The 14,114-nt window shown below is 35.3% G+C and overlaps 1 protein-coding gene across 17 annotated transcripts in view; it reads left to right on the plus strand.

Annotated features, from left to right (window-relative positions):
* The window catches only part of KDM6A (lysine demethylase 6A), a 150,212-nt gene that overhangs the window by 34,936 nt on the left and 101,162 nt on the right, over positions 1-14,114 (plus strand). For all 17 annotated transcript variants that reach the window (XR_009819101.1, XM_062000349.1, XM_062000358.1 and 14 more), the window contains exons 3-4: positions 947-1,055; positions 12,433-12,482. Coding sequence is in view for 16 of the 17 variants with exons in the window: in XM_062000349.1 (XP_061856333.1) it covers positions 947-1,055; positions 12,433-12,482 (159 nt within the window). In the remaining variant the exon portion in view is untranslated. The remainder of the gene's footprint in view (positions 1-946; positions 1,056-12,432; positions 12,483-14,114) is intronic.

Raw genomic sequence — 14,114 nt, forward strand, 5'->3', positions numbered from 1 at the left:
TTACAATTTGTACAAATCCAGAAATGAGACCAAAAAGTGAGGACAGGAAGTAAGGCACAAACTCCTAGATTCTGCATTAAAAAATTTGCAGATTATGATAGGTTCATCGGATGAGCCTGAATGTTGAGAATTGGTTCACATACATGTAGTAATTCTGAGAAACTCACTTTGGACTTGTGTGCTTTGCTTCTGATTCCAGGGATCATGTTCTTTAGTTAGAGAGTTGGCTGATTCCGATATTCACAGTGGCGGGAATAAAGTTAAAGGAGCAGTAGCTTTGATTAACTGTCAACAGAATTCCAGTCCTTCCAGTGCAGTTTGCTAAGGTGAATGAACAGCGTGAATGAACAATTCTGCAGTAGTTCTTTGATACAGAGGCAAATACATGTCTCAGTTTTTGTCTTCAAAATGTGGCCAGATAGCTACAGTTTGAAATATGTAATTTGAATGGTTTTATTAAATCATTTTAATACTGCATGTACACTTAATAGATTTAATACAAATGTTATCCATGTTGCTACAGTTTTACAGCAGCATAGCTTTGTTTTTATCCATCAGAACTTTATTTTTGAAAACAGCTATAAAATAAGGCTATTCTGAACTTGAATGTAGGTGAAAGCCTATGTAATACATCTCAAGCTTAGGATGAAAACTGAGACCTGCTCATACACTGTTGTTTAATGCCAGCCAGCAACAAAGCACCATGCAGCTGCTTGCTTACTGTTCCCAACTCAGTGAGATGAGAAGTGAAAAAAAGTGAAAAAGTAAAACTTGTGGGTTGAGATAAGAAAAAGCATAACTAACTACAACTTATTGAGAGTGTTTGTAGACTTTTTTCCTTGCAGAATAACAAGAAACTTGTTATTTCTCACAAAGTGTACAGAAAATGTATTATTTGCTTTAGATAAATACAGAGTTTTGAAAACCTTGTATTTCTTTTTCCCAGGCTGTTCGCTGCTATGAATCGCTAATTTTGAAAGCTGAAGGAAAGGTCGAGTCTGATTTCTTTTGTCAGTTAGGTCACTTCAACCTCTTATTGGAAGATTATCCTAAAGGTAAGGTTCTTTTGTACTTCTGACAAATGTCGTTGTGGAATTGTCATTTGATGTAGGTGACACAATAGACTGAAAACCATTTTGATAACTCGCTTTTCTTGATTTGTACTGTATTTCAAAGTCCATAACAGAATAAGACTGATGATATATTTATGAAAACTACTAGCTCGAGTATAAATATTAAGTTTATTTAGTTTATATACTAGGACCACATGGCGTACTTCACTTTTCTGGTTCATTATTACATGACCGTACAAGTGGTTGAATCTGTGCCTCTGAGGATCCTCTTGGGTGATCCTATGGGGGGGTGTAAGACACAGGTGCATACGATGAGACCCCACCTTAGTGCTTTCATGTATATCTACAATCTCAACAGGTGAGATGAGGCTGAAAGTGCTAATCTTAAAGTAAAAAGCTGCACTTAAAGTCTGTTTCAAGTTCTATTTTGAATACTGAGCGTATTAAAAGAACAGGTGTAGAGATTTGGGGAGGAGGGGTGTGTGTTGAGGGTGTGTGTGATGTTTTTTTAGATCTCTGCTTCATTAGTTTTTGAAATTACTTAAATTGTTTTGCAGCCAGTGAACATAGCACCAAGTGTACATGAGGTTCTTTGCTTCTTGCTGGTCAGTAGAGTGCTTTTTTGGTAGTAGTATGGATTCCCAAAGATACTCTGCTGTGTTGCTTATTGAATCTAGCACTAGATCTTCAGCTTGTCCTTGTTTCTGCTTCATGTCATACTGTGTGTCAGGCCCAGCTGCCTCCCTTTCAATGATGTGGAAGGTATGGATGAGTTAGAAAGCCTTTTTGGATTTTACTCGACACTGCTAATTAGAACAGAACAGGGGTTTTTTTAATAGGATTTCCTTTTTTCATTGTTGTTGATTTTTAGTTTTAATATGAAAGCAGTTCTGTTTGACTTTGTGTAAGGAAACAAAAAACACTCCCACCTGAAAAATGTCTACTCCCCTCCTTTTTCAAAGCACACAGAAATACTGGTTTCCATTGACCATGGGACATAGAAATTGGAAAATTAATTGTAACTGACTGTAGTTCAAAAGCACTGCTTAGTGATTTAGGGTAGCTGTGGACTGTTGCATAACAGGCATTTCTATGTGTCCATTTGTTCACTCTATCTAACATAAACCAGTGTGAATTAAGGTTCCTGGGAACCTACCTTGCCTTCATAGTTTTTTAGGTGACAAATATTTAGATTTGATGTTACTAGGGTGGAATCTGCAGTTACCTAAATTCAGTATGTAAATTCAGGTGGCTTTGAGTGATTGAGGCATCTGTCTCTTTCTGTTGAGTATATGAGAAGCTTAGGAACCTTAGTACCCACAAGCTCTACCATTAGGAACCCACAGCTGGTACCTATATTCCATTCAGCTGAAGAAATACAACCACTGGTATTTCTGATTCCAGAGACATGAAGGGAGTGGGGAGATACATTGGCTGTAGAATTTCCTGAAAAATGATCTGATCCCATGTTTTTGTTTTATTTCATTTTATATTATTTTCTTTTTTAAAGAAAATTCAACCATGCCATCTGCGAACAACTTACACTGTTGTTTCAGAGTAGCCTAATACAACTCAGTATGATGTGAGCACAGTATGGTTTATTGGATATATTTTACTTAGCAAAGACAGCACAGTATTGTGAGCTTAACTGTATTAACTTTACAGTTAAGTTGATAATGATAAAGAGTGGTGGGACTAGATGTTACTATGGATCAGAGGTGAGATTTATCAATGAAGAATCTGCTTTGTACTGTGTATAGTTTTAAGAGCAAGTATAAAAAATAAACAGGACAGTTCTAAATACCAGTTCTGTAGAACTGTAAACAAGTACAAAAAAATCTGTGTGGGAAGAAGCATTTAGGTATTAAACCCCTGAATTAAAATACTTAATATAATAGACCTTGAAATAAAATACGGGGTAATACATCTTAATCATGAAAGAAGCCTCAAGAAGTGAAAAAACTTTGGTAGTAATGAAGTATTAAACTAAGGTGTATCTATATTTTCAAAGAAATAGGGTGGTAGTGAGAATAATACTGGAGGAATTTTAATTGGTAGCAAAAAGGAAGTTCAAGGGGTTTCTTTTTTTGAGAGATACACGTTCACAACAAGTTGTTGGAACTCCAGTACCAAGTACCATAAAAGTATTTTACACAATGCAAAAAGACATGTATTCTATAATTAATTTACTGCTATTACTTGAAAGAAACAGAATGCTAGTGTGTTGCATTATAAATTTAAAGTAAAAATATATTTTATTGCATTCAATACATTCTGATAATTTGGATTATCATACGTTTTAGTTACAAATAAATTTTAGATGCTTGGGAGCTGAAAAGTATAGGGAGTTAAGAAATGTCTTGATTTCACTATTATATATTTATTCCAAGTTTTAAGGCCTGAAGTTCCACAAGTGTAAAATGCTGAGGCAGGATGATCTTCAGAACTGGAAATCTGTCTAGTCTGAAGTTAGTCTTGGACTAAGTTGTGGAGAAGTTGATGTGTTTAATGAATTGTATGTAATTAATAAAATATTACAAGATACCAGCATGACAAGTGCTGCTCAACTAATTTATTTAATTAAATCTCTTCTAAAAATGTATATACCTTTTTATGTAATGTAGAAGAAGTGTCTTTATTAAAGGCAAATGTGATAGTATTCTTTGTTTAAAAGTGTAACATATTTTGTGTGGAGCAGAACAACATTGCTAGTTGATTGCAGAAGTATGATAAGTAATCAAGATGAAGCAATGCTCAGTTGATGGAGATCTGTTAGGTTTCTAGGTTTCACGTATATAATTTATCCATTTTTTGATCTGTCTCATTTTTATAAGTATGTTGACAAACATCCATCATACAGTTGGGTATATTTGTTTCACATGAGTGTTTACCTTCTTATAAGTGTAGTAAGAAAGACTTCAGGTCATTTCTTAATAAGAATTTAGGACTCCTACCCCGGAAAAGAGGGACCCTGAGAGTCATGATAGATTACTACATGTCATTCCTTGCTGCATATACACAGGGAATATCACTTAAGGGCAGGCTACCTCTGAATGTGGAGTAAGTTGCTGGCTGATACTTTGATGCAGTCTAAATATATCTAGCATATATATTTATATTATAAAATTAAACCTGTTAAGTGTTGTAGTAATTTCTCTTGATGTGCATTATATGTTCTATCACTTGCAGCCACTGAAGTCCTGATTTAATATGCTTTTGCTCATAAAAAAGTACTTGTCGGGAATGAAAGTTTTGAATTTACATTAGAAATTAGTGTCTGAGGTTCATTCTATACTAGAGTATCACAGTGTTTTTTTCCTAGCCTTTAAGATATCTGAAGCTGATCAGCAATTTGTAGTTTTTCCAAAATGCAGTATGTTTGAATTGCTTGCTGTTACTTAAAGAGTTTTCTCTGCAGCCATGGTATTCGAGTTATCTCGTTAATTAATATCTACTGCTGTTAGGAGTTGGGCCTAGGCAAGATATTAGCCTTTTTGCATATTCTGAATGCTGTTGAGCCACTGACTTGTATTTGGACAGTTATAAGCAAGGGAGATTGATTTAGCTTAGTAAGCGTAGCAAAGGTGGTTTCTGTGCCCAGCTTTCATCATCTTGATCATTACTGGTCAGAACTTGGCTTCAGGGTTTCTCAAACTGAGAACGTTCACTCCTCTTGGTCAAAACTATTCTGTTTCCTCAGTAGCATTTTGTTAACTCTACCCTAATGTCTTCCTCCTTGTTTTCTAGTGAGGCAGATATTCGCCAGCTGTTTGATTGTTTCAGAGGTTTCCAAACTCCGTTGTTCCCTGGGTGTGTCTTTAGTGGCAGCCCTCATCTGCTTGTTGCTGCTCTCTACTTTGTGCTGGCACAGCTGAACATGCAGCTGTGTGGGGAACTGATCCAACTGAAAAATAGCCTAGCAGAAAAAAGTGATGCAATTGCCCCAGAATGTGAAACCTCTGCCAGAGGTTTTGCCAAAGGAGACTGATGAGTTGTCATGTAGGCTTTTGGACGCTAGCAGCATTGTGAATCTAGCAAGGATTCCGTGGAATATACCCGTGAATCTTGTTTGCTGCTGCATTCCCTGGGAGGGCTAGGATTTTACTGAAATTATTGTGCTGCTAGTCTTGGAGGAAGCTGATGTTACATCAGTGTTTTTTTCTTTTCCCTTGACGCTGGTTTCTATAAGGAGTACAGAGACAGTGACGTTTAACATTTCAGTTCTAGTCGAATGTTATTTAATGAGCTCATGGGCTGACATCATCTGTGTTTTCTTTAGGGATATTTATATCTGTTCTATTGAAGAGCTGTATTTATTGACTGCATTCCAACCTGTGACTTGGAGGACAGATAACAATTGCACAAGTGGAAGCTTAGTTTTATCATTTTTCTCCTTGAATTGCTGTTCTCTAAGCAAAATTCCTGGAAGTAGGAGGAGATAATGCAATTCATGAATTATTTGGAAAAAAACATCAAATTATTCACATTATGGTTCCTAAAACACAGTAAATACTGCACAAAAATAATTATTGTTGCTGTACTGAAGTTGTGATTACATTTTTTACCCACTATGTCAGAGAACAGTTTTAATAATACTTATTTTGTTTGTAGGTAGTGACTTCATTGTCAAAAGCAGTAAGGTAAAATTGTTGTAAGTAATTTATAATGTTAATTAGTCCAAGGACATTTTTCAGCAACTTTTAAGCTAAAATTTAAAACAAAACTGGACACTCCTCCCCCCAAATGTTTATTGAGGTGCTTGTTTATGAAGATACAGCCTAAACTCAAACACTTTTTTATTGTTCTTATGTATGGTGTTTTGATTGTGAGAACAACTGCCAAATTCAAAAACATACATGTGTTCCTTTGTATTTGCAATTCAGTGTCTGTAGAGCATTTCTCTGTAGCGGTTAATCTCTTAGTCTTCTAGGACTTGGAAGGAAAGCATTGTCATTAGTAAGCATTTCAATGTGCTGTGTTCTGTGGTACAGAGTAGTAGGAATCATTTTGCAAAATGCAAGAGAGAAGTTCCCAGCGTAGAAGGGATTGTGCTGGTTGCTGCAGGCTTGCTGCTGAGCTGTCTCTTACTGAAGAGTCCAGAACAAAATGGATTTTAAGTAGCATAGCAGTCTGCATGAGTTGAGGAAGAGATGACTGTTTTTCAGATATTTAGGTTTAAGGAGTTTTATTTTGTTGCTTGTAATTGTTAAGAACTGGCAAAAAAAAAGTGGGTTCTTCTATTTAGAGTTCTTTATTTCATCTTTAGTATGTTGTCAGTAAATTCTGAGCAGTTTAACTTCAGGCGGTTCAAAACATTATGTGAAATTCCTATAGAGAGAAGTAAGAATGTTATCTTAAGCTTAGAACATCAAATTACTCGTTATAAATGATGAGTGTGTGGGGTGAGGGTTAGCAGTAGAAGATTGTTGTTATTATTAAATGTAGCTGGACCGGTTTTTGCGAAGACTGATAAAGTTTACCCTCAGCCCCCTATTCTCCAGGCAAAACAACCCCAGCTCCCTCAGACATAGCTTGCAAGATTTGTTCACCAGCTTCCTTGCTCATTTTTTGGACATGCTTCAGCACTTCTATGTCTGTCTTGTAGTGAAGAACCCACAACTGAACAAAGTATTCGAAGTGTGTCCTCACCAGTGCCAAATACAGGGGCACAATCACTTCTCTGGTTCTGTAGGTGACACTGTTTCTACTACAATCCAGGATATTACCTACCTTACATTACCTACCTACTAGGCACACTGCTAGCTCATGTTCAGGCATCTGTCAGCCAACACTTCCAGGTCCTTTGCTGGGCAGCTCTCCAGCCACTCTGCCCTAAGCCTGTGGCGTTACATGGGGTTGTTGTGGCCCAAGTGCAGGAACCAGCACTTGACCTTTTTGAACCCTATACAGTTGGCCTTAGCCCATCACTTTTGAGATCCCATTCAAGAGCCTTCCTGCCCTCAAGCAGATCAACACTCCTATCCAGCTGGCTGTCATCTGCAGACTTACTGGGGGTGCACTTGATCCACTCATCCAGATCACTGATGAAGATACTAGATAGAACTGATTCCAACAGCGAGCTCTGGGGAATGCCACTGGTGATTGGCCACCAACTGGATTTAACTCCATTAACCACTGTGTTCTGGCTCCAGCCAACCAGCCAATGTGTTGCTAAGCAAAGCATCAATTCCGTTGACTCTGCCTTGGAATTTCTTCTTTTTGGTGTCTTTATGTTCTGACAGTAGACACAGGTTACAACTCTGTGGTGGATAAAACCTACGCTATGTAATAAGCTGTTTCCATAACTTGCATATCTCTCCTAGGTGTTTATTGAATGAAGACTTATTTTTTCCTAGAAGCATTGTAAAATTTAAAGCAATGCATGTGCCCTTTCCTTTCTTCACAGGTGCAGTTCTTCATCTGATTTTCTGTCTTAATGTTTGATTTCATATCAGATAAGCACTGAGAAATGTGTTTATTTAAAAAGTTAATAGCTTAAAAAAATCTATTTAAGAAAACAAGTATTGATTTACACTGAAGAATATGAAGCTTTAAGTTGGTTTAAAAGTTCCCTTTTCAAGGGTGTGTCATCAAATTAATTCTTGCTCTTAACTTTATAACAGCAAACCCAAAAGCCAATGTTAATCACATTTAGCCCTGCAAGGTGCCACTAGATGGTGTCAGTATCTAGTTCACTTGTTCCTTACTCGATCACTAAAATACTCAAAGTACTCCATAATTGCAGCATTTTCAAAGGCCTCTTAAATTTTTAGATATCATAAAGCAGATTTGTTGGCCATCCTTCTGTGACTGTGAGATCTGTGATTAGATGTGCTAAAAATGACAGGTAGCTCGATGTCATTTAGTCTAGATGTTTTATTCCTGTTTTCACATTACTTGTTTGTTCAGATTATGTATTTAATCTTTCTTCAGATCCAGAGAGATCCAGAATATTACTGAATCGATTGTGTATTTCAGAAAGTGTTACCATTTTCTTATGAAATTAAGTAGACTTCAAAAAAAAAACCCAAACAACCTCAAACCATCCTGAACCACATACATAGTAATTATGTAAAATCTGTTTTGGATTCTCTATGTGAAATCAAGGAATCTTAAATGGAGACGAGTAAGAGACTGGTATTCCAAGTCATAGTACTTACATAGAGGAAGGCAGACTTCTAGGCAGCAAATAGTAAAGGCTGCCAGTGTTAAAGTAACTGTAGATATTGCAAAGTGGGTGGTTCCGGGTGGCTATAAAAACCTGTAAGAGGAGGAAACCAGTAGACTGTGACTGCATGAACTCTTTGAGGGTCAGTTCTGTGCTAGATGGCAAAAAGACGTATTCTGAGCCTGAGCTGAGGTTTCTTACTATCCAGTAGTTTTAATTCTTTTGGTGGAAAGGTGATGTTTTTTTATTTTCAGAGATATTTTAGGTTAACATTCTTCTATTCTCATCAGACAAAATAGCTAATGGTCATTGATCTAAAAAGCAAAACACATCTTTGGGGCATACACCACTACCGCTCCATCTCCCACCCTCTCTATTCAGGATAGAATATTAAATAACTGTGTCTACCACTCAGTAGATTGTAGGGTTTTAAAGAGACGGATCATAATATTGACCTCTTAGGGAAATAATGTAAATTTCCATGATTTGGAGACAGATGTTTATAGGAAGAGTGTAATCTGATAAGTAATTAAATACAGAGCAGAAGAATAGAAATAGGTAATGGTGAACACTTTTTTTAGGAATTCTCAAGTCACTTGTCAAATATTGTTTTATATATCTGAATGTAGTCTCTCAGCTTTGTGCTTTTAAGAGAGTTTGCTGTGTTTTGCCTAGATCATTTCATGAATATAGTTGAGAGTGAAGCAAGAAACATTGTCCTACTGTTGATAAGCAGTCCTGTTCTTTCTGAGTTTGGAGATGCGTTTTCTAGATGTTCAAGAGTGTTTTGCATGCTGGAGAAAAAAAAAAGGTTTCTATATGTTTGGCCTAGAAGAATTCCATATGTTTTGAGAATTTAAGTGGGAAACTTTTAGGTTTGAAAAGCGTAATAGTAAGTTCCTAAAAAGATACTCTGCTGGGCCTGAGAGATTTTAAAGCACCCATTTCATTATATTCAAAGAAAGGACATCCTAACTGAAATGGAGTAACTCACTAGTATATGTAAAAATGAGAGATGATGGTATGTTGAAAAAAGGGCAGTAGTTCACATGACTTCTTTTTTCTACAAAAGCTGTCTGACCTTGGAATGACCAGTCTTAGATGAAAAATAAATTTGGAAATGACATTGCAGCTTTTAGTGTGGTTTTTGTTTTTAAATACTAATGTGATGCATGGCAAAAATGACTTTCTTTTGGCTATTAAATAAATCAGAGAATTACAATCCTATAATTAGAATCACAGCACTGATGAAGCTTAGACTATGTTTCAGATAGCGACTTGTGTAAAATTTTTATTGCTCGGCAGATTCGCTTGTTTTTTTATTCTTCTTAATCTAGAATAAATTTAGTAATTTGAAGGGTTTGCACTCATTTTTGTATAGTTGCAAACTTAATTTAGGGGAGGAATTACTTGTCATTCCATAACACACTTTTTAGATAAGGTGCTCTATTTCTATACTGTACAACTCAAGATAAATATCTGCTCACTAGTAACTCGCTCAGGGAGTAGAAAGTGTAGTAGGGTTCAAATTTATAGTTCATGCCTACTGCTTTAAAACTGGTAGGTTGGTTTCGTTTTTCTAAAGTCTTGCTTTCATAATTTGATTTCTAGCCTCTTCTTATATGATTCTTCTTAGAGATACGCTTGATGTTTCATCTGGGCTCTGGCAAAAAAATGCTCTTGGATTCCTTTTTTTCTGTTTTCCTGCCTGTGCCTTTGATCTTTTTCCACTGAGCTGAGTGCTTGTGGAGCAGATGTTTAATCTAGATATAAAGGAGGCTGAAAAAAACCTTTCACAGGTAACTAACTGTAAGTTGAGCACTTGTTAAACACTGAAATTGTGCATCAGTAATAATTTCTAGTTGTCTTAACTTTCATGAGGAGGAAAGTGATGTTTAGCTCCTGTTTAAGGGATCCATGATTCAGTGTTACACACTTTCAGCAGGACACTGAGATTTTTAGCATTTAATCTTCCAGAAGTTAAATAGAATACTGTTACTCTGGAAGGAGACGCTAGATCCCAAGAAGAGGTTGCTGAATCCAGAATCCTTTTGTTTTTAGGTCTTACATTGCTTCTCTGGTTTTGGTTTGGTGTTTGTTTTTTTTGTGGGGTGTTTTTTTTGATTTTTTTTTTTGTTGTTGTTGGTTTTTTTTAATTTTTTTTAAATTGACATTTAATGAACTTGCTAGCAGCACCTTAACTGCTATAGGGAAACGTATTTCAGCCGACATGTTTAATGTATATGCTTATGTGGGTACTCCTGTGTTTTTTTTAACAGCTATACTGAAATAGTTCACCCTTCTATTTTCCCAGTAGAAATCTTTAGCATTGTATTTAGTGTTCATCTTTTTATTTTATCCGTATACCCTGTATAATTGACTGAAATAGTTACTTTAAAAATAGGTGATACATTACAAGGAGTTCTCAGTTTCCTAAATCTTGCATAATATATTGCTATTGACTTAAGTATTTGAAATATGCTTTACTCTTTAAAATAGGAATAGATACTGCTGGAATAATAAAGAAAACCACACCTTTTATTTAATTGTGCTACATTAGAAAAGTGTTTTGTAGTTTGCATGGTTTTTTTCCTATTCGAGAAGTCAAAGTCATTCCCACATTTAAAAGCTAATTACAACTTTCTGACGTAAAGTCATTAATGATACCTGGGAAAAGGTGAATCTGGAAGAATATTTTGGGTAGGAGCTTATTTTTTGTTATTGTGAACATTTTCTGAAACATAATTGCTTAGTCTTTACATTGTTAAGCTTTCATTGTTGGAGTGTAATCATATCCTTTAGTTCATACCTACTTTTTTGGGAGTAAGAGGATAGGGGAGGAACTGTATTCTTAAGTAATGAAAAACTTAGCCTGATTGACTAGATTTTAAAGTGATTTTATTTATCTGAGTTACATGTAAACATTTATGCATACTGCATGTTGATAGAGTAAGGGTGATTAGTCCTAGGGTTTTTGTCTACTGTAGACATCTCAAAAAAAATTACAATTTAGAGCACCATAATTAGAAGCTGGCTTCACAAGCAGTTGCAGTGGTGGGGGGCACGTTATGGGCATGATTCAGCATGAATCAGATATTTAAAAATACAAGGTTGTGAATCTCCATAGGGAGATGAGTGCAAAGGTATATTCTTAAGAAGAGAAACCTCGGCATGCCCTGTTGTTTTTGTACGTTTTTCTTATTTTACTTATTTGACTTTTGTTGAGTTATGAAAATGAATATGCAAGACAGACATCAAAGAGTGGTAAAATTTAGGGACATGGTTTATCCATGGTACTTGCAGGAAATGAACCTGCACATGAAGTACTTGCTGTTCTTACTGTCTTAATCTACCTAGTGTTTGTTGAGCATTTATAGTTTTTCAAAACAGAGATGATCTTATTTTGTTGTTTGGAAAATACATAGTGTGTGGAAACTATTCTTCAATCTTAGGAAGGAAACTTGAAAAATTAAAATCTTGGTGTTATTGCAGTGAATGTTAATTTTAAATTCTTAACGTTTTATGGTGCCTAGTCTTATGTTTTAATAAGAGTGCTGTTAGGTAAAGGGCAGGATGTATCAATCAGAATTTTTAGTGGGCAAAAGGGATACAAGAATGGTGGTTTGAGAAATTCATTCCTAAGTAGGGCTGATGTTCTACCAAATAGAGCTGTTCTTAGTGCTGTTTTTCAGGTTGGTCTTGGTCTTAGATGTTGAATAAAATTATAAGCTTTTTTTGCTTGCTTTTGTTTCTCTAGCTACTGAATGAAAGGGCATGTGAAATTGATTTCTCTTTGTATGTCCCTCCGCACCAGTTCTTTAGAAATTACGGGACATCAGGGAGCATGGTAAATGAGCTACATGATTAAATTTTTAAATCTTAAAACAGCTTTGTCTAGGATGAAAATCCCAAAATTTCAAATAATTTCTATGTTATAGGTTTTCTTTAAAATATTGCTTGATTTACATTTGTAAGATTAATAATAAATATACTTTTGCATTGACATTTCATAAAACAAAATTATAATCTTGAGAAATGCATTACCCACAAGAGTGTACTTACTGTGGCAGTGTTACTTTTATTAAACCATTTATCATTTTAAGGTTGTGTATTCTGACTGTTAAGGTTTTCTGTCTGTTTCTTCGAAGAAAATGCAACAAAACATTCAACATTCATTTTTCTTTTCTACAGCATTATCTGCATACCAGAGGTACTACAGTTTACAATCTGACTACTGGAAGGTCTGTATATGCTGCTTTTTCTTTTTTTTAATGTATTATTGTAAATAATTGAATTTCTGAAGTAGATTATTTTCAGTATAAGTTTGTAGCATATACCTGCGATTACTTTTTGGCATATTAATTGGATCTTAATGGAAATTATCACCTGTATGTACAATAAGTCTTAAGAGGAAATAAATCTTTGCACAACATGTTGAAAGCACAGATCAGTTGAGATGTTTTAGCTATTTAAAAAAAGAGAATTATTACCTATTACTTTTTTTAATTATATAAACATAGATATTTAGATACTTACGAGTATTAAGAGAATCCTAACCACTTGAAAGCTGCTCCGCAGGCAGTGGTTGTGTGCTAGCATCTCAAGTTGCTTTTTATTTCCACAGATGTGAAATTGTAAAGTCTCTTTCAGTATTTTTGATAACATTCTTATGTATGGAAAAAAATCCTCTTAGTATAGCTGTCTTATCTGAAAATCTATGTAGAGGTATCAGGACTTGAAATGAATAAAAATTTAAAAATTCTTACAGAAATATTATCAAAACCAGCAGTGTTTTATTGTCACATGAAATAATCCTAAAACATTTTTCTGTTAAAACTTTCCTGAAACTGATAAAAATCACAAGTGAATCATGTTTCATCTTCTTAACATACGGTGAAGCTAGTCTGGGGTTGGCAGTGGGAAGCTGCCTGGATTGGATCTAGAGAAAGGTCTTCCCCTTCCCCCACGACTGAAAGGATTTGTTGTTTCTAGTTATCCTTAATGCCTTGTATCTGTAAGAAACCGTTTAATCAAGAGTAGTAAATTTGTAGTGTATTTTTTTAGCCACCCCTAGATGCTGCTTTATTATACTTTGTGATTAAGTTTTAAAAGAGATACGAATCACTGAAAAAGAAAAAAGTGGTTGCATTTCCTTGTTTAGTTGTTGTGGATTTCTTTTAAGATTTCCCCCCAGTTCTTACAGGGTTACATGTCATCAATTAAGTTGTTTGGATTTGTGATGGTAAAGAAAGGAAGGGAGAGAAGAGTGTGAAGAAAGGCTGGTATTTATGAACTGTGAGGAGAGCTGTTGTTGAGAGAACTGAGAAATTGGAGAGTGCTGAATCACATGAAGGTTATTATATAAGGCAGGTTTCAAACCAGACTAGAAGAGCATATCTAAAATTGTGGTGCAGTGCAAATTTATGTAGTTGAAACAAATGTCTTATGTTCTTTGTTTTATGAACAAAAAACTTTGGGAAGAATTGTGAGAGATTTTAGGTTGCTTTGGGTATAGTTTGGCCTCCTTACGTAGTTTTGTCCTCATCTGCTTTTTTGAGTTATTACTCTTGCATGGGATTAATAAATGACCGTTATTTTCATCTGTTGTTCATATATTCATTCTACAATTAATGTCTTTCTTTTTAATTTCACAACAAAAACCATTTTACTGTCTGTCCCCTGTCCCCATCCCCCTCCTCCCAATAGATTTTTCTAATTGCCTGAATTTTTTTACCAGGTTGTTTTCTGTCAGAATTTGGTGCATGGGGTTTTTTAATTGACAATACATTAAGCTTTTTGTTGATCCTATGAGATGGCAAGATAAGGAAAGAACTCTTCAGAAAATACATTCTGAATATATGTTACAGTGATGG

The sequence above is a fragment of the Colius striatus genome, chromosome 1 (assembly GCF_028858725.1).
Source record: "Colius striatus isolate bColStr4 chromosome 1, bColStr4.1.hap1, whole genome shotgun sequence".
Classification (NCBI taxonomy): Eukaryota; Metazoa; Chordata; class Aves; order Coliiformes; family Coliidae; genus Colius; species Colius striatus.